At 40.0% G+C, this 25,792-nt stretch overlaps 1 protein-coding gene and 1 pseudogene across 5 annotated transcripts in view; one reads left to right on the top strand and one right to left on the bottom strand.

Annotated features, from left to right (window-relative positions):
* The window catches only part of Fbxw7 (F-box and WD-40 domain protein 7), a 164,209-nt gene that overhangs the window by 58,755 nt on the left and 79,662 nt on the right, over positions 1–25,792 (bottom strand). For all 5 annotated transcript variants that reach the window (XM_006501656.4, XM_030252669.1, XM_006501657.4 and 2 more), the window contains one exon: positions 16,365–16,943. In XM_006501656.4, the coding sequence (XP_006501719.1) occupies positions 16,365–16,874 (510 nt within the window). In that variant the 5' untranslated portion in view covers positions 16,875–16,943. The remainder of the gene's footprint in view (positions 1–16,364; positions 16,944–25,792) is intronic.
* Gm46808 lies at positions 7,029–7,547 on the top strand (annotated as a pseudogene).

Genomic DNA, 25,792 nt, shown 5'->3' with positions numbered 1-25,792 from the left:
GACAGAAGACTGACGGTGAAAACTTTACAGTCTGGAGTGTATACTGTAGCTTTCTTAGTCTCATGTGCGTGTCTGGACTATCGATTTGTGAGCCTTCTTTATCACGAGTTAGTAAAGTTAGCTTTACAAAACATATCCAAGGGCCAGCAACATGGTTTAATGAAAAAAAAAAAAAAAAAAAGGTGCTTGTTGCCAAGCCTGACGACCTGGGTTTGATCCCTAAGACTCAGATGGTAGCAAAGAACCAACTCTTAAAGGTTGTCCTATGACCTTCATGTATATGTCCCTCCCCCTCATAAATAAATAGATAAATAAGTAAATAAATGTGATTTATAGAAACTTTAAAATAGAATACATCTAAACAAAACTCACTGTTTCAATCCAGTAGTGTATATTCTACACGTTTCTTTTTGTTTGGTTTTCATTTTTTTTTCTTTTTTGTTTCGAGACAGGGTTTCTCTGTGTAGCCCTGGCTGTCCTGGAACTCACTTTGTAGACCAGGCTGGGCTCCAACTCAGAAATCTGCCTGCCTCTGCCTCCCAAGTGCTGGGATTAAAGGGGTGCGCCACCACTGCCCAGCATGGATACTCTTTCAAAACAGGCAATCGTGGCAATGTGTTAGGTAGTGTAGTTGAGTTGTATACAATGAAAATATTTTAACTGGAAAGAAGGTATAGATGTAATGAAAAGTTTTAAAAATTGACCAAAAGATGAAATTCAAAAAATTAACACTACAAAAAATCATATATTTTTATTTTCTTTTCCTATCCACCATAATGACCTAGGCAATAACATACAAAGTGGATAGATGATAGATTTAATTTTTCTAATGTAAGCTTTGAATTTTAATCCAATATTTGTGTCTATGAACTATTTACTTCAAAACAAACTTCTCATTCTTTTATCAGACATTTAAAGAAAGATTTGCGATTATAAACTAAAGTCCAACTTTCAGATTACGTTTTCTAAGTGTCTCAGCAGTGCCCAGGATAGAGTCCTCTGTGTCTGTAACAAATTTTACTTCGTGACTAAGTTTAACTCTCATGCTTATGCCGGGATACCCCAGCTGTTAAACTGGCCTTACACAGCTGCTCACCAAGAATTCAGCTGGTGATTAATATAGCTATACCTTTAAGTCAACTATGGCAAAAATGTCATTGTAATTACAGGTATTTCAATCATGCAAGAATTCCATCCCCATGTGACGACAAAGAGCCTCCAACAACTTCATCTTCCACAGTATTCAAAATAAACAATTAAAGTCTGCCCTTTACTTTTATAAGCAAGTTTTAGCACAACTCACTCATCAACCTTTCAGCTATTTCTCCTGCAAAAGTCTTACAAATCGTTTGCAGGCCAGGAAATCACACTACTCTGTGCTTCTGGGGACCCTGCAGGGAAGGATATGTGCGTACACACCTTTAAAATAAAAATAAAAAAAAATTAAGTACAAAAAATATTTACTCTAAATAAAATACTTTAAACATACAATCAAACTATAGAAAATAATTTAGACTTTCATTCCTAGATAAACTGACAGTCTCATAAATTTCAACATTAATTTTATAGCAGATGTCTGAGTTTTCATTTCTTCAATAAATAAAACACTAATTAGCTATCAAAAAAGATAAATTAACTCAACTTCTTTAATCCCAAATGTGCTTGTGTAGGAAGATCTTGAGAGTTAAGAGGAAGTGAGTGAGAGGCTGTGGAGATAGAGACATAAGGGTAAATGCTTGCTATGTAAACATGGGGACCTTGAGTTCAACACCCAACTCCCATGCTTACACTTGCATGCTCAGTGGGCTCAAGCATCTACAATGCTAGTGCCCAAATGGAGAAGAAAGGGTCCCCAAAGCTTGCTGGCTAGCCAGACTAGCAAGCCTCGGGTACAGTGAGAGGCCTGAGATGGAGAGTAATTAAGACACCAGCTATTTATCTCTAGCCTCTACGTAAGAAAAAGGAAGCAGGAAGGAGACCATAGATATTACAACATCCTACAGCATATACATTTTCAAAGATGATCACTATAGTATCCCTGTCTTTAAGAAAAGATTCCTTTTTGCAGTAGGACGCTAATATTGCTTACTCTGAAGGGTGTACGCTACATTCTCTTCACTTAAAAAAAATGGGCAGACATTTCTGTTTAAAGGAACATCCATTTAGGCTGTCATTAAAAAAAAAAAAAAAAAAGTGGAGCTTGCTTTTCACACTGCTGTGCTGTTTCCAAGTGATCTGCAGTCATAGAATAAAGCTCAGGGCAGCTCAGGTAGAAGAGCAATCTGGGTAAAGCCTAAGACTGCATGATGGGAAGGCGACTAACCAGCCTCCGCTGACTCAGACCCACGGCTTCACCTCAGGCTGCACTCTGACTTGTACAGGCTGAGTGTTCAATGTGCCGGGGGATGACAAAGTATACATACAAATAAAGGGCTCCGAGTATACAGCTTCCCTGTGATACAGTGCCTACAAAGCCTTCACTGTGAAATGGCACCTACACAGTCCTCACTACCATATGGCATCTATGTAGTCTTTCCAAAGAGTGTTAATTTCAATTTTTAACCACGGTGAAAAGGGCAAAAGGTGATCCAAGATGGAAAGATTAGTTGCTATTCTGAGGGTGGAGATTATTTGGTAACACTTTCCCACTTTGATAACTACTAAAAATGAACCAATTTAGCAAGACTTTGGCTATTTTCAAAATAAAATATAAAACTATAGAAAATGTATGGCTTGGATTTCACCTGAGTTACTTTAATGTAAGATTTAAAAAATTAGCTCACTTTTAAATTTTCTGTCATCATACTTTCAACTTTGCTTCGTGAATACTCCACTGACCACACAGTAGTAGACAGGTAAAAAGAAAGAAAGTGAGTGTGAACATGTGGGCATTCTCTCCAGCACGCACGCAGCACGCACGCAGCACGCACGCAGCAGGGACAGAACCTGCAGGAGTATCGAATGGATCCTCCTTCCAGTTACTGCAGTCACTGAGTCCACAGCACCATAGCATAGCAAGAAGACAACCGAGGTTTTCATCTCTTCTCAGCATTCCCAAGTGGCCCCCAGTTTATTAATATTTTAAGTTCCAACTCTTTCTAGTTTCAGCATTAAGCAGTTAATTACAAAATGAGTACTTCATGGTTAGTACTAACTAAACTTAAATAACCTACAGTTCAACTCCAAGTTAAATGCCATAATCATTTAGGTAGAAGTCAGAACAGTTTCAATGCACCAGATGACCTCTTAGAAACCAACAATGCTTTGCATGACATCCCAGCAAGCTAGCTTTAGCACAAACTTGTAACTTTGAAATAATTGACATTATGAAATACAATCAGCTAATAGCTGCTGAAGACTCTCAGGACTCGTCCTGGCTACCTTTCAGGCTTCAATAAACACTCTCAGTGATACTATGTGACAGGTACTACCAGCATCCTTAATATCATCAAAGAGTTAACAGTTTGGTCTTGACTAGCTATCTAACTGTAAAGTTCAGTGTTTCCTTAATGCACTTATTATACATCCAAGGGTACAATCTGCTAAGGTACTCATGAAACCCAGTAAGAGAGAAAGACATGCAGAGAGAACAGACACAGAATATTTGGTCTTCATTGAGAGGGCTGTGTACACTGTCCTCAGTTTTATGGCACCACTCTATGGACAACCAGTGTGCTACGAATGTTAGGACAGCTCCCTTAAATGCATACTCCAGCTCTAGAGTTTGGCTAAGTAGTTCTGAGGTAGACTTGGCCGACCTACATTCCTAATTAGCACTCCAGATGTTTGAGGTGGTGTAGGGTCACACTCTGAAGAATACTGGGATTCAACTTCAGGAATGCCCAGCCTGGGGATGGTGAGATGGCTCAGTGGGTAAGAGCACTCACTGACTGTTCTTCCAGAGGTCCTGAGTTCAAATCCCAGCAACCACATGGTGAATCACAACCACCAGTAATGAGGTCTGATGCCCTCTTCTGGTATGTCTGAAGTAAGCTACGGTGTACTTACATATAATAATAAATAAATCTTTAAAATAATAATAATAATAATAATAATAATAATAATAATAATAATAATAAAAGAATTGCCTTGGTCATGGTGTCTGGTCACAGCAGTAAAAAACCCTAAGACAGAAATGCCCGGCCTACGTGCTATTACCAGCTTGCCCCAACTCACTGTAGATCGTTCCTTTCGTCCTCTCTGGCCTCAGCCTCACTTCTACTGCATTATTCCCATTGCGCTGGTTCTCACATATACTCCATTTTACCATGCTACTCCGAAATACAGACCACCTCAGATTCCTTGTGCAAGCTGGGATACATCCTTTAAATGGGATCCCATGCGGGCTGGAGAGATGGCTTAGTGGTTAAGAGCACTGATTGTCCTTCTAGAGGACCTGGGCTCAATTCCCAACACACACATGATGCCTCATGATAAGCAACAATTCCAGTTTCAGGAAATATGACACTGACTTCTGGCCTCTTCAGGCACTAGGCACACATGTGGTCCATAGGCAAAACACTCACACACAAAAGAATAAAAACAAGGATAATCATGTCGATAAAGAAATTAGATCACCTGGCAGTTTAACATCTGAAAATAATCTAATTGAAAATGAAAACAGACCATATAATACAGTTGTGGCACTCAATGCTATGTTTCTATCCAACTGCTATTAATCCTATTTGTTGGATGAAAACTGCTTTGATTTTGCAATGAGTGAGAACAGCTACTTTTCTCTGTGTATGATGTAAATGAAGGTGGCGCTCTGGAAAACAGAGCCATAGAAAGGCTTTACGGGATACCGATCCCTCTTCTCGTTTGGATTGCGTTATTAGCCATTTAAGAATTTAACTTTCACCAACATAATAGATGAGGTAACTAATTTCATTCCTGGAGCAAAAGGTGTTTAGTCACTTAAGCTCTGCTCACATGACTCTGCCAGAACTAAGCATGTGTGTATTCTGCAGAAGAACAGCAGCGGTACAGAGCAGTGAGTGTGTGGTGAGAGCACACCAGCCGTAACCACACCACGAGACACCACTGTTTATCCATATCGACTCTAACAACCATGTATGGTCAGGGACTAACCTGCCCAGAAAATTTAAATTGTCAACCTAAAAGTGGCTTAATAATGACAGCTCAGGTGCAGAGGCTCAGGGATGTGGTGGTTTACCCTTGGCAGTCTCAGAGTCCAACCCATCCCTTCCCCACGTTCACAGTGTAGCTAAGGCACGCCCACTGTGTTCACCATCCTTGACCAGTTCTTAAAAACAGCATGAACACTGACTAGTGAGAATGTCCTACGTCCCCCAGAATACAAAAATTAAGAATGAGAAGCATTCTATCAAATAAACAGAGGCAAGAAGTTGACAATTTCAGCACGATTCTGATCAGACTCTGAACTTTCACAAGTAGTCATCCATATTCCAAAAGTCTAAACAAACTGTTCCTGTTCCTCTTCACACAGTCACTCTACTTTGTTAGGGCCTAAACATTATGGTTCAACCCCACTACCAAACTAAGAAAAGTCAAGAAAATTAACTGGTCAAGCATTCTTTACTTCAAGATGACGAGGCGTCCTCAGCCTACTGTAGTGCTAACGCCAGGGACCTGCTCTTTTTGCACATATGCTGAGGAAGCCCAGGGCAATCACTGGTCATGGGAGGTCTGCTGACTGAAGATTATATGCTAATTCTTAAGGACTTTTCAAAATGTACTCATCCTTGAGGAGAGAGTGAGTTTATACACATGTACAAGATGCACTGAATATTTTTGTTACTATGTGTCAAAATAAGAAATATGCTAGTTTCTTGACTTAAAAAATACAAAAATATTATATGTCAATATAAACAACTTCCCTTAATACTTATTCCAAATTGGAGCAAGAAATAATAGGCAGACACTAAGATATTTAAATACATGAAAACAGCACCATTAACAAGGTACTATATGGCCCTCTAGTGTTCAATGAAGAAACTTTAATGATTACATGTTTCACTGCAAAAATCACTTTCTCCAACTTACTAAGGACACTGCTAAATCTATTAATTGTAGACGTCTTTAAAACTGAACATTCTTATCTCTTTTGTAGGTTTTCATTATTGCACTGTCTTTTGAGTTACTATCCATATGCTGAAAATATAATAAAGGAATTCTAAAGTTCTAAACACGGGAAGGCAGATAAAGGAATTCTAAAGTTCTAAACACGGGAAGGCAGAGCAGAAGCAAAAATGCTCAACACTGTTCCAAACAAAATCCCAGCAGTTACTCTGCAGACACTAACAAATGCTCCAACATTTAAATGTTACGGTAGAGACTTCAAAGGGCCCATATAATACTGAACAACCTGGAAAGATTGACACTAACCTATCCTGAAGTCTTTTCACAAAGTTACAGCCATCAAGAGAGCAATTGGGGAACAGATAGCGCAACAGGACTGAGGACCCAGAAATGGACCAACATAAATGCAGTCAACAGATCTTTGACAGAGATACAAAGAAAATATAATAGAGAAAAGTTAGTCTCCTGTAGATGGTACCACGGCACCTGAACCTCTACATCAGCATCAACATCATCACTCAGAGACCTTACACTCTTTTCAAAAATTATCTTAAAGCAGACTGCAAACACGCAAGAAAAAAACCTAAGCAGATAACCTTGACTGTAGTTACAACATGAAAGGCATTGTCTATGAATGAAGTAATAGAGAAGATGCACATCATTAAAATTAAGCAGGTTCTCTGAAATACACTATGACTAGAATAAGAAGACACACCACAAACAAGCCAAAAATACTTGTAAAATATTAACAAATAACTTTTATTTTTAAAAAATCCATAAAACTCTTGAAAAACAACATTGCTAAGAAAACAGTCTAGCCCCAGTCACTGAGCCGCCGCCAAGGACTCAGCTGCCTCCCCCTCGAGCCCCCTCGCTTCCCGACGCTCCGCCCCCCCCCCCCCCCCCGCCCCGCCACCCGCCTTCTCCCGCAGGCCATTTCCACTGAGGAAAAGGAATCGTACTGTATGTCTGCTATCCAGAACCTCCACTCTTTCGACCCCTTTGCTGATGCAAGTAAGTAAGGGTGATGACCTGCATCCTGCTGGCTCTGAGGATTATATCCATATAAGAACTCAACAGAGAAAGGGCAGGAAGACCCTTACCACTGTCCAAGGGATCGCTGATGATTACGATAAAAAGAAACTAGTGAAGGTGTTTAAGAAGAAATTTGCCTGCAATGGTACTGTAATTGAGCATCCAGAATATGGAGAAGTAATTCAGCTACAGGGTGACCAGCGCAAGAACATGTGCCAGGTCCTGATAGAGACTGGGCTGGCTAAGGACGATCAGCTGAAGGCTCATGGGTTTTAAGTGCTTGTGGCTCTCTGAAGCTTAAGCGAGGATTTCCTTGCAATGAGTAGAATTTCCCTTCTGTCCCTTGTCACAAGTTTAAAAACCTCACAGCTTGTATAATGTAATCATTTGGGGTCTGCTTTTAACTTGGACTAGTGTAACTCCTTCATGCAATAAACTGAAAAGAGCCAGAAAAAAGGAAAGGAAAAAGGAAAGGAAAAAGGAAAGGAAAAAGGAAAGGAAAAAGGAAAGGAAAAAGGAAAGGAAAAAGGAAAGGAAAAGGAAAAGGAAAAGGGAAAGGAAAAGGAAAAGGGAAAGGAAAAGGGAAAGGAAAAGGGAAAGGAAAAAGGAAAGGAAAAAGGAAAGGAAAAAGGAAAGAAAAAAGGAAAGGAAAAAGGAAAAAGGAAAAGGAAAAGGAAAGGGAAAAGGAAAAGGAAAAGGAAAAAGAAAAGGAAAAGGAAAAGGAAAAGGAAAAAGAAAAGAAAAGAAAAGAAAAGAGAACAGTCTGAAGATGCACATATGCATGTACCCGACTGGAGACGTGCACATGCCCACAGTGGACAGCAACACAGCCCAAGCAGCCCAAGCCAATAGCCCTGAGGATGCCAAGCCCCAGGAAGAACAGAGCAGTCGCTGACAGTGAGAAGAACGCAAAAACAGCACAGGCAAGAGAAGACACCCTGGCAAATAGGTTTCCTTTTCGAAAGGAAATATACAACTACACTACTCCTTGTCTGCAGCTCACGGTTGCCGAAGTCTAGGAAACCAAAATATTCCCCATTAGGTGGATGGATAGATAAACAGACAACAAAATATTATTCAACAGTAAAAAGTGAACTTTCAGGCCATGAAAATACACTAAAGAAACTTAATGGTACTAAAAAGGCAAGCTAAGAGGACTACAAACTATATGATTCCAATTATATGGCACTTGAGAAATAGGAATGTTGTGGAAATAGTGAAGAGACTGGTGAGCCTGGGGTTGGGTGGATGGAGACTGAATAGGCTGATCTTGAGGATTTCTAGGACAATGGACAATGGAAACTATTTTATATAATACCACACTGGTAAATACATCATTACACATTTGTTCAAACCCACAGAATACATAACACCAGGAGTGAAACCCGATGCAAGTGTGGCCTCTGCCTTATCATTTGTAAAGCATCTACCATTCTGGTGAGGGGCTTATTGTGGGGTATGATATGTGTGGATGGAGACAGGAAGCATACAGGAGCCTCTGTGTTACCACTCAATTTTGCTATTACCTTGAAAATAAAAAGGTTGTTAATTTTTAAAAGTTACAAAGAATGGCTAATGTAGGAAAGCCCCACCCCATCCACTGTCCCAAAAAAGCCATTTCACAAGTCTGGAGAATCAGTTGTTAACTCAAGGACAGACTTCCTTTTGAGTGTACGCCATTTCTTCCTCTACGGTTAGAGGACTGAAGGGCCAGGGTGAGCGCACCGATGAAACATGAGATTAAAGTAAGTAGGAAGAATTTATGCTAATGAGCATAATTTCAGTTGGGTAAGGAAGAGGCCAATTGTTTAAATAATCAATTGTTTAGACAGGCTATCAAATTAACTATGTCACCAACACAGTAATTCAGGGACCCAGGGGATCCTCAGGCTTGCGCTATGAAACTGTGTATTTAAACTTGCCACAGTGGGGTGACACTGAGGACCTGAAAGCAGATGTTAGGTTTATGGTCATTCCATAGTCTGCAGATCCCAAAGTTGGAAATACTGCTTCACTGGGTATTTCAGGGAGAACAACCTGGGCTGAAGTGAAATCTCAGCTCAATACCATCTCTGCTACCAACCTGAGGACAACTGAATTCCTGCTCATAAGTCATCTCAGACACGAGGCTGGCAACGACGAGACTCAGCAAGGACATCCACATAAGGAATCTATTGGTACCCCAGAAATGTGTTCAATAAATGACTTATCCTTATTTGCTTGTTTAACTGAGACAGGGTTTTTCCTATGTTCCCCAGCCTGGTATTGAACTTAGGAGCTCAGATGATCCTTGGGAAGAAAATACAAAGTAGCTGGGACAAAAGCAACGTGCCACACACATGGCTACATATCAATCATTACTATGGCTATCACCATTACGTAGTCCATCTTCCACTGCACTGCTGAGGACCAGAATAAGGACAAAAGATGGTGTGGTCAACTGCCCCTCAGCATTAGCATGCTGAAAAAAGGGCATGCCATTTCAAGAGCAACTTATCCAGAAGAAAAAAAAAAAAAAAAACAAGGAAAACAACAACGAAAACAAACAAACCAAAAACAGGACGTTGATTCAGAGAATACACCAAATACATTCCTTATAACAGCAGTCTTCTACTGAAGACTACAGAGATGTCAGTACTCTACATGGAAACACAATGACCAGAAAGAGGTCAGTTGGTGCTATTTTGTTTTTTACTATTTTATTGGGTTCTTTTATCTCTACCTCTCTTCCAACCCTTATTCCACCCTAACCCCTTCCAACCCTGAACACTATATAGGAGAAAAGGTTAGAGGGGAGAGGGGTGAAGACCTCTTTCAGCCAACAAAATAGACTACTTCCTGGTGACTAGGGATGCTGGATTTGGGGGGCAAGTCCAATTTTCATCAGCAAGATTTCTCCAACTTCTTCTCTTCAAACTACAACAATATCAACCAGGAGCAGGAGAAGGAGCAGCAGCCTTCTTGGGGATCTGGCATTTATACCTTCTCTAGAGTCCCCAGAATTAAACTATCTGTAGCTGGTAAAAAAAAAAAAAAAAAAAACACGCCCCTGGTAGTGCACAAGGCAAATCATAATCACCTGCTGTGAAGCAGCCTCTGATCCCACACCTGGGATTAAAACAAAAAACATAGTCACACAACAAAATTGAATTTTTTTTTAATAAACCAAAATTCTCACTACAGAGGTTAACATAAAGAACTGTTAAACATAAAGCTGAGTGATGACCTTACATTTGGAGCTGATGAGCCCAGTCTCCTTGTCAGTTTCCATTACAGAATAACTTATAGTAACAGGTCTATATAAATGGAGAGTCGGGAGCAGGGAAGGAAAAGGAGAGTACTATTGCCTTCCTGCTAAAGCATTGGGCACCTCAAAATTATTTTAAAAACAGGATTCTCAAACTGTGTCCCCTCCACCCTCCCTCAATGAAAGTTATTTATGTTTCATGGTATAATACTTGGAACGAGAATGAGCCCCACTAGTTCATATATTTGTATGTTTGGTCCTGTTTTATAAAACTGTTTGAGAAAGATTAGGAGGTGTGCCCTTGTTAGAGAAATTAATCGTGGGATGTGGGGGTGGGGTGAGGGTTCAATGCACACACCACCAGACCTAGTCTTTTGTGCTTGAGGGTCAGATGTGAGCTCTCAGCTACTTGCTCAGTGCTATGCCTGTCTGTCTGCCTGCCACCACACTCTCTACCATGATGTAAGCAAGTCCCCAACTGAATGCTTTCATTCATAAGTTGCCTTGGTTATGGCATCTCTTTACAACAATAGAAATGTGACAGACACATGGAGAGCCAGAAGCTTTCAGGGCCACACTAAAGAATTTGTTCAGGAAACTACATACTAAAAAACTTTTCAGCTTAAGAAATGGCTCAGGAGTTAAAGCACCTTCTGGTCTGCCAAAGATCCTGAGTACTATTCCCAGAATCCCCACCAGGCACCAAGGGCTGTCTTAACTCCAGCTTCAGAGGATCTAGTACCTGTTCTAAGTTCTAAAGTACCCACATGCATGAAGTACGCACAAACATAAATGAAATAGAGCCCCATGCTAGCCAAACTCAGAAAGCAATGGAGTCAGCTGACCTAGCTAGAATTTGCCAGAGCTCCAAGTGTGTCTGAGATGTGGAATCTGATCAAGGCCAGACAGCAAAGCACCCACCCTTCCCACTACACAAGTGAGTGACACTTTCTAGTCTCACTTCTCTCCCTCCTTTAAGGGCATGTGCCAGTTCTTGGGAAGAAAACCTTTTTCTCTAACCCTCTATTATGCATTAGAAAAGTTACACAAAAGCCTAGGTAAAATAAGTGGTTCCTAGCAGTTACATCTATATTTTCTGATACTAACAAATGCCTGCTATGATACTTAAGAATACTGAAGTTATATATCAAAACTAAAATGAAATTCATCCTGAAGACTGCATGCTTATTCTACATACCATCTTCCTTACCACCAACAAAATAACATTAAAAAGACTGCCCTTGTAATTATACATATAAAGCGATCTGCCTCAAAAACATCTTGGAATAACTCTGCTTGGTACTAATACATATTTTAGAAGTTTATCATTTGTACTCAATGATATCATTTGTACTCAAGTTTTAAAATTCCCCATTCTGTTTTTGTTTTTGAGACACGGTCTCATCAAGTAGCTATGGCTGGCCTAGAGAAATGCCTGCCTCTGCTTCTCAAGTGCTAAGGTAACATGTTCTATAGGGAAAATATCTTTAGTTTACAGAGAAAGCTCTTAATTAAGATATTCTTTTCACTACTTTCAGTGAATGGAATATAGATTAAAAATAATCTGATTCACATATATATATTGAGCAAATATAGTTTCAAACAATGTTAAATATTTTAAAAACTGTATTAAGAGAAATTAATTAGAAATTTACCACAATTTGACATTGACTTTATCAATCAAATGCAAGGATTACAGAGCATGTAAGCAGAAACTTTACAGTTAAAGTTTGGAAAAAGTACAGATGCACTGACAAATTCTACTCCAAGTAATAGCTTATAGCCTGATGACTGACAAGATCTGGCAACACTTTGATTAGAGCTTATATTCTTTTTACTGAAGCCCAGTTTATTAAGTTCAACTACTTGCATGCATTTTGTTAAAGTATTAACCTATTTTCTGCTTATTTCTCCATATCTTTTGTATGTTAGCAGTGACATAATGACTGAACACTGAAAATCACAAAAAGATATACGTGTTATAGAGAATGAATTGTATTTTAAGGGAGAGATACAAAGCCAGGTCACCGGCCTATGGGAACACACTAGCCTCGTTTCTCAGGCATCATGCTACCTACTTCATATATTTGATTTTACTTAATCCTTGAAAAACTTCTAAAAAAAGGTAATCATTGTACAGATAAAGAAAAGTTCAATAAGGCTATCTATCACACATGGTCGTATAGTCAGTGAAAGAGTCAAGAGTCCACGTTCAGGCACCACAAGCTACAGTTCCCCGTGTTTAGGGAACCTACCTCATCCTTCACAGCCTGCCTTTTCCCTGCCATCATCTCCCCCAGATTCTGAATCAAATTAAGCAGACCTCACCATGTTTCCATTTCTTCTCATTTACAAGGAAAGGACACAGCCACTCACAGGGCTGTGCATAATAGCAAATGTTATATAAGACAACTGCTCTCTGGACATACCTAGACCTAATACAACTTGGGAGTTTAGAGTTATGGACAGAACTAAGCCATGGACTTTCTGAGGAGAACATCATTCTCTAGAGTATAACCTAGCTTCCCTTTAAGTTTCAGCTGTTGGTCACATTATTATATAGAGTTTTCTGGTAGTTCCAGCTCCAGTAGAGCCCCCACAAACCTGTTTACTTTAAGTTTATGGTCTAAAGCCCTTCTCTCTGGTCGCCATGACTATAGGCACTTGCAACTAGACCCTGCTCATCCTCTACTGTTTAGAGCTCAAAGACACAATGTATTCTCTATCTACTTTGCATATGTATTCATGTGTATGCCTGTGTATATGGAGTTCTTCCTAGAAGCAAATGGATAAAAACCATCACTAGGAAGAATCTAATAATTAGAGATAAAGAATGGAGTTACTACAGAAATGACTTCTCAAACATGCTTGTTTTCACGAAAAAAATCAAGAGGATAAAGACCTGACCTCTGTAGCTCCATTTGCTTTTCCTGTTAGCTGAAAGTGAGCTGATAAAGATAAAGCAGAAGCAAACGTTAATAATCTGTATTTTAAATTATCACATGCCAAAGATTCAATATGATCTGAGAATCTCTTGAGAGAATAATTTAGGGAAAAAAAAAGATATAGTAAGCTGGCACAGTTAAACCTGCAAAGACAAACACTCATAACTGGCAAAGCAAACTGACTCTAGAACTTGGTGAAGACTTGTCACACAGAGAAAAACAGCTAGCATAGAATAGACTCCAGAGCCTCCAATTCCTTTTTTCCTGATCCTTCCTTCCTCTTACAACTTAGGTCTTGTGGCCTCATATCTTCAATAAAGTCAGGTTAACACCACAAGAAAAGCAGCTAGCTGAGTTCTCAGGGGGTTCATTATCAAACTTGGAAACTCTGCTGTACTGTGTGTTACATCCTACCATAGGGGGCAGCATAGCACACGGAAAGAGAAAGGGTTCTTAGAAAGTCTTGTTACTCAGAACATGCACAGGTCTGTGCCAGATGGGGTCCCAGCACTGAGAGGAAAAGTAGACAGAGCCCCATTGCAAACCTAGAAGCTATTTGCAATTGATAATTACTTTGTTCCAACAGAGTCTCACTGAGGAAACAAACCACTCTTAAGGGTTGGTCCAGTGCCCAGCAGTAGATGATCAACACAAACAAACTACATGGCATCCATGGAGGTTCTCTGTCTCACAATGTTTTGTCAAAGCTTCATCTTTTTAACCCTACAGACCCTATGCATATATACTATGGCTTCCAGGTCTTTGTTTTTATGGACTCCTATGTGTATAAGCGTTTATGTCTCTACATCTGTATGTGTTACTCATGCTTTGGCTCTTTTGCTTCTGTTTGTTTGCCAGTTATGTCTATTCTTATTCATTTGGATTTGTTTTATCATGGTCTATTATTTTTCTTTACATGACAGAAAGGGTGGGGTGTACAGACAGGAAGGAGGTGAGAAGGATCTTGGAGAAGTTGGGGGGGGAAGCATAATCAGAATATATTGTATTTAAAAAAAAACTATTCTCAAGAAAAGAAAAATAGAAAAAAATCTAAACATGAGAAAGAAAGTGTGGTGTGGAGTGAACCATTGGGCTCCCTATAACCTGTTTACTTATCTATTCAGGAACGTGTAAACAGTTTGTATTTAATAAGCAGCAATTATTGACTACAATTAGCCTTGACACTTAATATTAGAATTCCCGATCTGTTTATCTAGTATCTAATATACTCTATACTGCTTATGGCATATTCCCTTAAGAACAAAACTTAATGGCCCCAAGAGGAAACATGGCTTTCTTATAAAGAGCAGAGACTGTTCCCTATAACTAAGAGTTAGTCCAAATGGGTCTGTCAGTCACCTGGACAGAAAGCACCTCAAAAAACCTGTCAAGAGTTCAGAAATTTTAAGAACTAGTACAAGTCTGCCTTGAACCACTGGCCACTGTTATACTCAGCACTTAAGGGTGCCCACTTCACAGTTAGGTCAAAACTGCTGTCCGTCTTCTCTACACTCACAAAAAAGGAAAGCTCAATGACCAAGGGCAGGAAACTGCCCTTAGTCTGGACAGTCTCCATTGTGCTCTGTAGAGTAAACCAATGCAACAGAGAACACACGCCTTTTCTCATTAATGCAGAAATGCTGCAGAATGACACACTAAGTGGAGCTGCGGTCAGGATTGCTGGAGACTTCTACAGGGACATTTTTAAAGCAAACTGAGAACGTGGAAGACGTTTTCTTCCTTTCAAAGATAAAAGTCTTCTGAACAGTCCATCCCAGACTCACACCCACTATACAGCCCAGGCCAGCCTGAAATCTACAACAATCTTCCTGCCTTAAGTGATGAGGCTGCCACACCTGCCTCTCCAGTAGGATTCCCATCTCAGCCCTACTCTTCTCTAAGGCCCCACGTTGCGGACTGAAATGAAACTGCAGCCTAGGATACTGTACAATTCTGTTGTTTTATAATGATCAAAGATGTAAAGGCCTCCAAAATAAAATACTGAATTAGTATAAATTTCTTCTTATTAATAGATTTCGATATGTGAAGTCTTAATACAGCTACAGGTAACTTTTAAAACGTCTTTTAAGCAATTGAGAGAATGTCTTGCCTTGAATTCATAATCTTCCTGCCCTGCCCTCCAGAGTGCTAGAGGATTTTCTAAACTGCTATGACGGAAATAAAAAGAACGGCAAAACACTAAGAATCAGCCCAGACCAAAACCCTCCATTTTGAGAAAGTTAAATGGGAGAGAGCCATGACCTGATGCCACTTCCTTCCTAAGCCATGCCAGCAAGTAAATAAAACAACGTGACCAGGCTCTGGAGATTAGAGGTACAAACGTTCTCTGAGACAGTTTGTTTTACAACCTAAAAACAAAACTGATTCAGCAAATTGAATTTTAAGCCAACTGTATTAGATACTATAGTTAAAGTCAAACCATATTGAAAGAGATACTGTTAAATTTACAGGTATTTACAGACTAAATCCAATGATTCATTGTTAAATTTAAAAATCAGCAAATGAGTAAAGGGATGTCTGATGTGGACTGTTTGTTTTTATGTGTGTAGAACAAGTGACCTGTCACTCCATGCAATCCCTAGAACAGGTTAACTGAAAGCTAGTCTACTTAGACATCCATGAGCCACGGTTAACTTCTGAACAACAACGCAGAACTATTTGCTGTGACTTCCACTAACTTACCCATTAGAGTTAACGCTGGTGAAACGACAGACAGTGACTACATTAGCTACTCTGCAAATAAGATTCTTCATTACTTAATTTACACACATCATATTTCACACCAACCCTGCACACTCACCCAAACCACTCTGGCAGCAAAGGTGAAGCTGGTGATTTTTTTTTTTTTGGTGGTAAACAACATCAATCCGCACCCCCTAGTTTTGCAATTAAGTTGACTTCTTATTAGTATCTGTATTTCTAACACTAAAGCCTTTAACAAACTAAAACTGACTTACTAAAGTTGTTCTGCATGTGAAGATTGCAAGGATGACTTCACTATAACTGAACTAGCGAGGTAGCATACCAGCTGGAAGGGGACTAAAGGTACTCACTTTTGTTGTCTTTGTATAGAATGGAGAGGAGAGCTGGTGAGCGGGCAGGTCCGAGACACTACTGCAGTTTGTGACATTGCTATTGTGCGTATGTTCATCTTCTCTGCTACTGTCATCAGACGGATCAAAATCATCACTCTCCTGGTCCATCTCCTCCTCCTCTTCCTCTTCCTCCTCTTCCTCCTCCTGTTCCCCAGCATGCTCTTCATCTTCCTCTTGCTCTTCCTGATTTCCCGAAGAGTCCTCATCTACTGAAATAAAGCGGTTATTATTTTCCTCCACTTGTCCTTGCTGGGTATCGTTCTGGTCTCCAGGCCTAGGGTTTGCACCCACAAGTTCACCATTCCGCGCAGTGTGCTCCTCCTCTTGATGTCTCGCTTGCTGCTGTGGATCCTCCTCAACCACGCGATTCATCTGTCCCTCATCAACCTGGCTTGAGGAAGCATTCCCTCTCAGAGAGCCTCCAGTTCGTCGTCTTTTGCTGCCCACAGAGAGCAGTTCCTGATTCATTTCCAAAAGCCAGCTTGCTACTTCTTGGACCTTGGCTAGACTATCAGAAGATGCAAAGGTTTTCACATTCTGTAGGAGGAAAAGGGGGATAAACAAGATTTGTACAATCTTTGTTACTGTCTATTTTCGTGTCATTTGCCTATAGTCTAAGTATATAATTAAAGATTCACGCGCTCGTTAGTAATAAATAAGTTTTAAATTAAGTAAGTTATAATTTTTTTCAAAAAAAATCATACTAAAGACTTTTAACTACCTTTTCTCATAAATCTCTAAAAGCTTGGTGGTTTAGTTGCTTGGATCAATAAGATATAACTTAGCCAATAAAATAATTCCTATATAAATCATTCACTAACTATTAAACATATACAAACAACAACAACAAAGCCACCTATAAAGTGACCAGCAAGGTTCAGGGATGTTGGCATAAGTCCCCTTCAAGGAGCTTTATTATCCTGGCAATTTCCCAAGCTTCCTGAACCATAAAACCTTACCTTCAGATAAGAAGCACAATCGCTGTAATTTTTATCTTCTACAATGAATATAAATCAATTAACAACAAATCTAAATATTGTAGGTAAAAACACACAAAAGTCCATACTCTCTAACCCAGTAACTCCACTTGTGGTAGCCTATCCTAAGGATCTGAAAATAGGAAAGGGAACTTTATACAGAAGAGGCTCACTGATGGAAAGGGGGTGGGGAGAATGAGAATAAAATCCAGATGTTTAGTATACAAGATACAAGAGCCCATGAGTGGGGCTGGAGAGATGGCTCAGCAGTTAAGAGCACTGGCTGTTCTTCCAAAGGACACAGGTTCAATTCCTAGCACCTGTATGGAGGTTCACAACCATCTGTAACTCCAGTTACAGAGGATCTGACACCTTCTTCAGGTCAGGTATATACAGACATATATAGAAACAAAAATACCCACATACATAAATTAATTAACTAGTTAATGAATTTACAAGAACCTAGTCCATGAGCTAGAATTTGTAGCCAAGACATGCTGTTGCATTTTAAAAGCATTATGAAGATTGGGTATTTATGGAGGCTTTCAACTTATTTCTCAAAACTTACATACTGAAAATGTTTTTTTCTGTGTGCTAGCATATGGTCTAATATTTCATGTTACATTTTTCAGTCTGTGTATTTTTTAATTAGACATTTTCTTTATATACATTTCAAATTTCAAATGCTATCCCGAAAGTTCCCTATACTCCCCCCCGCCCTGCTCCCCTACCCACCCACTCCCACTTCTTGGCCCTGGCGGTCCCCTGTACTGGGGGATATAAAGTTTGCAATACCAAGGGGCCTCTCTTCCCAGTGATGGCCAACTAGGCCATCTTCTGCTATATATGCAGCTAAAGACACAAGCTCTGGGGGTACTGGTTAGTTCATATTGTTGTTCCACCTATAGGGTTGCAGAGTCCTTCAGCTCCTCGGGTGCTTTCTCTAGCTTCTCCATTGGGGGCCCTGTGTATATCCATCCTATAGATGACTGTGGGCATCCACTTCTGTATTTGCCAGGCTGGCACATAGCCTCATACAAGACAGCTATACCAGCGTTCAGTCTGTGTATTACAGAGAACGTTCTTTGCTGATATTTGACCATGTTCAAGTTTTCCTAAAATAATTTCAACACATTACATACATTTTTTAAAAAAGCACCTAGAACTTGAAACTTGATGCAAAAAGGTTAATAATCTCCCAAGAATACACATTTTGCTTTACAAACTAATTCTGAACACTTTAGAGAAATATTTGTATGAATCAGAACACTTATATAAAACACAAACATATAGTATCTATTGTTTTTTAATTGAAATTTTCAACTTTAACATTTTTAAATGCTCTACTATTTCATAGCAGAAGTACATGATGTCAATATTTATCAGGTACAAAACTTATGTTTCTACCAATATCTAATGAGACTTAGCTAGACTTTAGAAAAATGAAATCTGACAGCTAATGTATTTTTAACACTACAATTTTCAAAATACTGAACTCTTTCTTCCACAACTGGACATGCTGAGAATGTAAATGATACTGACAAAACCGCACAACTTTCAAACTGGAAATATTTCTAACTAAACACTAGACAACCGAGGCTCAAAAGAATTACACTTGCTAAGGATGCTGCCTTCAAAAACAGCCCAGGTTTAAGAACTTGTAACTGCATGTTCTTCTTGTGCCTTAGTCTCCAGGAAGCACATGATAAAACCCTGACAGTAGTATGTGCTAACACTTATATTGCCTGTTCTAACATCAGAATCAATGCAGTGTTCACACATTATTATTCTAAAACAAGAACCTCCTTCAAATCCACATTAATATTCTGGAGAGAAGTATTTACAATTGTTTCTTTACCTAATCCCAAGTCTCACCAAGAATAAATTATAAAACAAATTCTAGCCAGGCAGTCGTGGTACACGCCTTTAATCCTAGTACTTGGGAGGCAGGAGCAGGTAGATCTCTTGAGTGTGAGGCCAACCTGGTCTACAAAGCTAAATTCTAGGACAGCTAAGGCTACACAGAGAAACCCTGTCTCAAAGACCCCTAAAAAAAAACAAACAACAGCAAATCTAAGACATGTTTCTGCTTGTGTCAGGCCTTTCTGACCAGAACTCACAGTAAAATAGGATTTCACATGCAAGGCTACAAGGAAATATTAAACGTAACTGAAACAGTAGTTTCAGACGGAGTGGGGATAATAAAACATTCACAATACCTAAAATCTCTATAGGTCACCACCATTAGTTAAATGTAGTTAGTTCTCTTAGTCATGACCAGAATGTTTGGTGAAATTGGTTTACCCACTGAATTAGTAAATCCCAAGCCACTGCTCTTGAAGAAAAATGCATCTAGACCACAACACTGTTGACCTACCAGCCAAAAGGCATCTTATTCAATGTACAGTATTGACTCAACACTGAACTCATGCCCAAATAATACAACTCAGGTCGGGACGAGACTTAGCTAAACTGCAGTATTTTTTTCACATGGCAGTATCAAAGCATTTTGGAACTTACAAATATTAGAGGGCAATTTGGTTGTATGACTGGGGATCATTTTAAACAACATAATCAACAACAAAAAGAAAACAAATATGGGCAAGTATTTCAGTATAGACATGAAAAGGACACTTGTTTATGATGTGGAGCTGAAACAAGAAGGTAAAGCATTGCTTATTAACACATGCATGCCAATTGGGTCCAGTTTTTTTGGGAGGGGGGAGTCCTGTACATGTCCACAAATAACTGCCAAAAGGTCACAGGTAAGCTCATAATATGGCTCAGTGGGTAAAGTATTTGCTTCACAAGTATAAGGATCTCAGGTCAGATCGCCAGCACCCATGTAAAACTACAGCATTCCAATCCAAGTCTATGAACCCAGAGCTGGGCAGGGGAGCAATGGTATTTGTTAGCCTGCCAATCTAGAGCACCCAGTTTTCTGAGAGACCCTGTTGCAAAATATACGTTGTAGAGCAATAGAGGAAGACACCCAGCATCAACTTCAGGACTCTGCATAGCATACAAACCTGCACAAACATACGTACACTCTCCCACTAGTCCACTAAAATCAGTAAAAGCCCCTGCACTAAGCTCCCCTCTCCCCTTGCCCTGCCTCTTCCCATAATACTAAATAAATAGAAGCACTAGAATAAGCCTTGCTGCATAAGAAGTGCCTATGGATCCACAAGCCCACATTTATATGTATGGCCTTCCCCCACTAGATGTGAGGCCATATCAGAAAGGCACTGTCCTTTCTTACTATGTCATCCCAGCACCACAAAGATAAATGCTTTCTAAACTCTGAAATTTATTTATAAATTATATTTAGTTTTTTATAAAGCATAAAATCATGAAATATTTTTCCTCTTTAGCAAATAGTTTAATAGCTCATACCTGTAATCCTAGAACTCAGAAACTTGTGAATTTAAGACCAGCCTAGTCTTCATAATAAATACTGTCTCAAAACAAAATAGACAAAAAAATAAATCTTGTCATCTTTAGTACAGACTACTAATACTATAACTAAAAACTTTTATTTCAAATTATTATTGCTCATTTTGCTTTTTAGTAATTTTGATTCTTTATCTCCCATGGCAGGAAGTAAAAACTTTAAGGTAAAAAATCAAGAACCACAAAAAGAGCTGAAAAGATCCTCAGTGATACATAGCTGTAGTGGTCTGAATAAGAATGGCCCCTACAGGCACCTATATTTGAATGCTTGGTCATCCCAGAGTAGCACTACTTGAGAAGGATTAGGAGGTGTGGCCTTGCTGGAGCAGGTATGGCCTTGTTGGAGGAAGTGTGCACTGGAAGAGGTAGGGGTTTGGGGGGGTGGGCTTTCAGGTTTCAGAAGCCTAAGTCAGGATCACTGTCTGTCTGTCTGTCTACCCTCCCTCTCCCCACCCCGTGTGTGTGTGTGTGTATGTGTGTGTGTGTCCATCCTCGTCCCTGTCCCTGATACCTGAGAATCCAGATATAGAACTCTCAGCTAAAGCTACATATAGTACTCTGTCTACTATCCACTGCCATACTTCCCCATGATAATAGACTAACCCTCTGAACTGTAGGCAATCCTCAATGAAATGTTCTCCTTTAAGAGTTGCCATCATCATGGTGTATCTTCATAGCAACAGAACACTGACTAAGAAACATATTAACACGGACATAAAATGGGCATTCCAGAAGAGTGAGATAATTAATCATCATCACTGTCAACTTGACTGGATTTAGGATCACTATTAAAGTATGTATCTCTCCAGGTAAGTCTGTGGTTGCATCCAGAAATATGTAACTAAAGAAGAAAGGCTTGCCTTACATATAGATGCCATCCTATGGGCTAGGCTCTAGACTTGAAAGATGAAGGGTGCAGAAGCTAGCCTGTAACATATTTATTGTCTGTCTCTGTACAGCATCAAGAATATGGCAGCTGTTTCTTCCATCAGCTGAGGCTCTTGGATACAATGGGAATATAAGCTTTTGACAAGCAATGCATTCTAAGAGGCCACGGATGATACTACCACTGCTACGGCTTGAGAGCAAAAAAAAGGGGACCAGCAAGTGCAGGTGCTCCATCTCCTGTCACAGAGTAACTGAGAAAAAGCCTATTCCCGACCTGGCCAAATAGAAGCCTGACTTGATATGGAAGCATAAGCATTATGCCAAGTTTTCAAATTGCATACCACAGGAGCCTTTCTAACTCAGCAGCAGTGACAAACAAGCTCGGCCTGGCCTTGTCACTTGAGGGTGAGACCTTCCAACTAACCCACCTGGCCATGTGACCCACATTATTTGTGTGGCAGGAAATAAGGGCAGGTGAAATAGTTTCTATTCACGAGGCTCAAAAGTATAAGGCAGAGATTGGGAGAGGAGGAGCCATGTAAGAGCCGCACTGCACAGGCTCCGTGGGCAGGCAGCACTGTTTGCTCAGTCCTATAATCACATCGAGTCTGGTTATCTGTTCCTGGTCCCTGGGGCACCACTCTAAGTAACAGAACTATGCAATACTATCAATAAACTGTCACGCTACAAATAAAATTAATCAATCAACTTATGGCCTTTATTTAATTTAAGTCATCTAAGCCGAGATTCTGAAAAATTAAGCTTCGTTTTGGCTCAAACTAGCTAAACCTATTTTATTAAATTTCTTGAGTTTGAAAATTTTATGAAAAGATAAGGGATTGATTTCAAAGACCAAACACTGAATTAATTACCAGGGAGTTGCAACCTCCCCCCAAAAAGATGATTTAAATATGACTTTTTATTCTTAATAAGAAGTGTGTAAGAATTATTCTGGCACATTCCAGGCCAGCAGAAATCTATGATAAGATCTAATGATGTAATAAAGACAATGTATAATGTTTAAAAAGAAAAAATGGAATCTCTATTACTTGCTTTAATAACTTTAGTAAGAGCTGATACTGTTTGTGGGGTGAGTGCAATAGAGAAAAAGAGGTTTCAATGAGCACCCAAAACACAGGGTGGGAGACAGAGCAGCTTCTGATCAGACACTGACTGTCAGGAACTCAGGGACCACGCTAACTTACTTACCATGAGCTGTGGATAACCATTGCCATGCAGGTGTTCTTCCTGTTGTTACTGCGTGTCTGGGTATAATATGCATGTGGGCATGTGCATGCTACAAATGATACGTGGTGGGCAGAGGACAACTTTGTGGAAGCAGTGCCTTCCTACCCTTCTATGGATTCTGAGGCACAAACTTACTGTCAGATTTGCAAGGCAAGCACTTGAATCTTGAACTAGCCAGATGTTTTAAAGATGTGAATGTTTTTATTCTCATGTAGACAGACTGACAATAAATAAAAGTGCATCCCTGCTGATGGACCTAATCCCTAAGCAGCAAGACAAAGGCAGCATCATTTCTCTGGCACTTCTGATACTGAACCACTAGTAAGGCACAACTAGAACCACTACTAAGGGAACATGAGGCAAGAGTTACTACTGTACAGAATCAGAAGCACCTCCAAGTGGTGAAAGGGATGAAAGTAGCACATGAGATCAATGAACTATTCTAGAAGCCTAACAAATGCAACACAAAGTCTTGCAGTCAATCTCTCACAAGACACATTAACCAGATAACTGGTTAACTGAAAGGAGGTCTGGGAAATGCCATATTGATGCCAACATCTTTGCTTTTATATCTATACTGTCATTATGCATGAAAATGTCCTATTCATACAAAATGTACACTGGATCGGAGACACATAGCTCAGCTGGTAAAGAACTTGCCAGTCAAACTGAGTTTGGTACCCAGAACTCATGTAGGAAGCTGGGCATGGTGGCATGCACTTGTAAGGCCAGTGCTTGTGAGGTTGTGAGGCAGAGGCAGGCTTGTCTGTAAGTTCTGCACAGCCTAGCCCCAAGTCTCAGTAAGAGACTGTGTGACAAGAACAGGGTAGAATGAAACCCCAAAACTGCCTTCTGTCCCCACATACAAATGCATACACACACAAACCACAACCAAACCCACCCACCCCCAACACACAAATGAAAACAAAATGGAAGGGTGTGGAAAAGAAAGGGGCGAAGGGAGAAGAGGGAAAGAAGGAACAAAGGGCAGGTTTGGATGAGACAGTACATCACGTTGGTAACTTTCTACCAAATGACCAGGGCAAAGTAAGTCCTTAGTGCTTGTGGTGGTGTGAATGACAATAGTCCCTTGGACCTGAGTACTTGGTCCCCAGTTGATGGAACTGTTAAGGAAGGGTTGGGAGGTGTGACCTCGTTTGGAAAAGGGCCCCACAGCACTCCCACTTCTCAGTCTCCCTATCTGCCTCATGCTCCTAGAGCACATGTAAGCTCTCAGCTACTGATCTGATCCACTGCAGTACCTTCTTGCCACCATGTTCCTTGGCATGATGATCATGGGCTCAAAGCCTCTAGAATTAAATGTGTCCTTCTGAGTGCCACAATCACTCTCAGATCCCTATCCCTGCTTAATAAAGCAGACAAGTCACACACCTGAACTCAGTTTAAGTAGTATCACTAGTCATTTCTACCATGTATCTCTATCACTCTTGTCTACCCTTTGAATCACTGCAAGAACATGAAATGCCAATACCTTGGTGGCAGATTAGAAACATTTACATGCTTAACTTTCCCCCACAAATGACAGCCAAGACAGATGGATGCCTGGGGTTTGCAGGCCAGCCAGCCTAATCTATTCACCAAGTTCATTGTGGGAGGGGGCAGAGACAAAGAGTTTACTTGGGTTTTCTGGCCTCTAGTCCAGCTTCAAATTGGGTGAGAGAGCATGTGTCAAGGGAGTTTGGGGGGAAAAGGGTAGGATGGCCTCTGTGCATGCACAGGAATGTAAATGCATGCATATCCAGATGCAAAAGAAATATTGTAAAATTCCACTGACAATATTTTTTTTAATTTTAAACTATTTACAATGATGTAAGACAGTACAGAGTTTTTCTAAGTGTGATAGTGACTGAAATGGGGCTTAAAAGAATTTGGGAGTAAGGCCTGGAAAGACTGACTCAGTGGAGTTAAGAGCATTTGCTGCTCTTCCAGAGAACCAGAATTCAGTTCCCAGCACCCACATTGAGCAGTTCACTAGCTGTAACTCCAGCTCCAGAGGATCCAACCCCCTCTTCTCCTCAGATACTAATACACACATACACATAAAATATATCCTTAAAGAATTTTCTAGGGTGATAATCTCTATCTTGACTGATGTGTTGGGTATATAAGTGTATGTATTGTTCAGAGCTTAACTGTGCTTTCAGTATTTAGTTAGAGTACTTTGGTTTAAATCTATATTAAGTATTGGGTGGGGGGAGTCTGTAAAACTGAAGATAATACAAAACTTCTCTATCTGTTTTTGACTCTCCTACTGTCTGCTGTTAAATTCAAGGACGGTGTTGGCCTTGGAGCCCGTGTCCTCAGTGGTAAGGATTCCCCTACAGTACCATCAGATAAAAATCTCATCAGGGAATCAGAATAAAGACTCATGGTTTCCCAATTCAATGGGCAAAGTGACAGGCTTTCTCAAATGCACAGCCCCTACAATGCAGGTGTGTGCCCACAGCTCACTACTAGTGACAGAATATGAGAGGGTCATACAAGCAACAGCCATAGGTGAAGCATTTGAAACCTCTAAGAGCCAGTGAGAGAGTGAGAGAGAGAGAGACAGCCTTGCTCAGCAGCATCATAAGGAACTAGAAAGTAACCACTATGGATTCAAATCCTTTTAGATTTTCTTTCCACTGTGCCTCACTATCATTTTGCAGGAACGTTCTGAACTTCAAAATAAATCTTTCACTGCAGTATGGAAAACACATTATTTGTAGCAACCAGTGAGGAGTCTGTTTCTTTAATGGGACTCCCAACTTAGCTATCATTTTAATTGTTAGCTAATCATTTAACATTATTTTTGTGAAA

The sequence above is a fragment of the Mus musculus genome, chromosome 3 (genome assembly GCF_000001635.26).
Source record: "Mus musculus strain C57BL/6J chromosome 3, GRCm38.p6 C57BL/6J".
NCBI classification, from domain to species: domain Eukaryota; kingdom Metazoa; phylum Chordata; class Mammalia; order Rodentia; family Muridae; genus Mus; species Mus musculus.
Note: the sequence above shows the minus strand (reverse complement) of the source record. Positions and strands in the feature narration are given on the sequence as shown.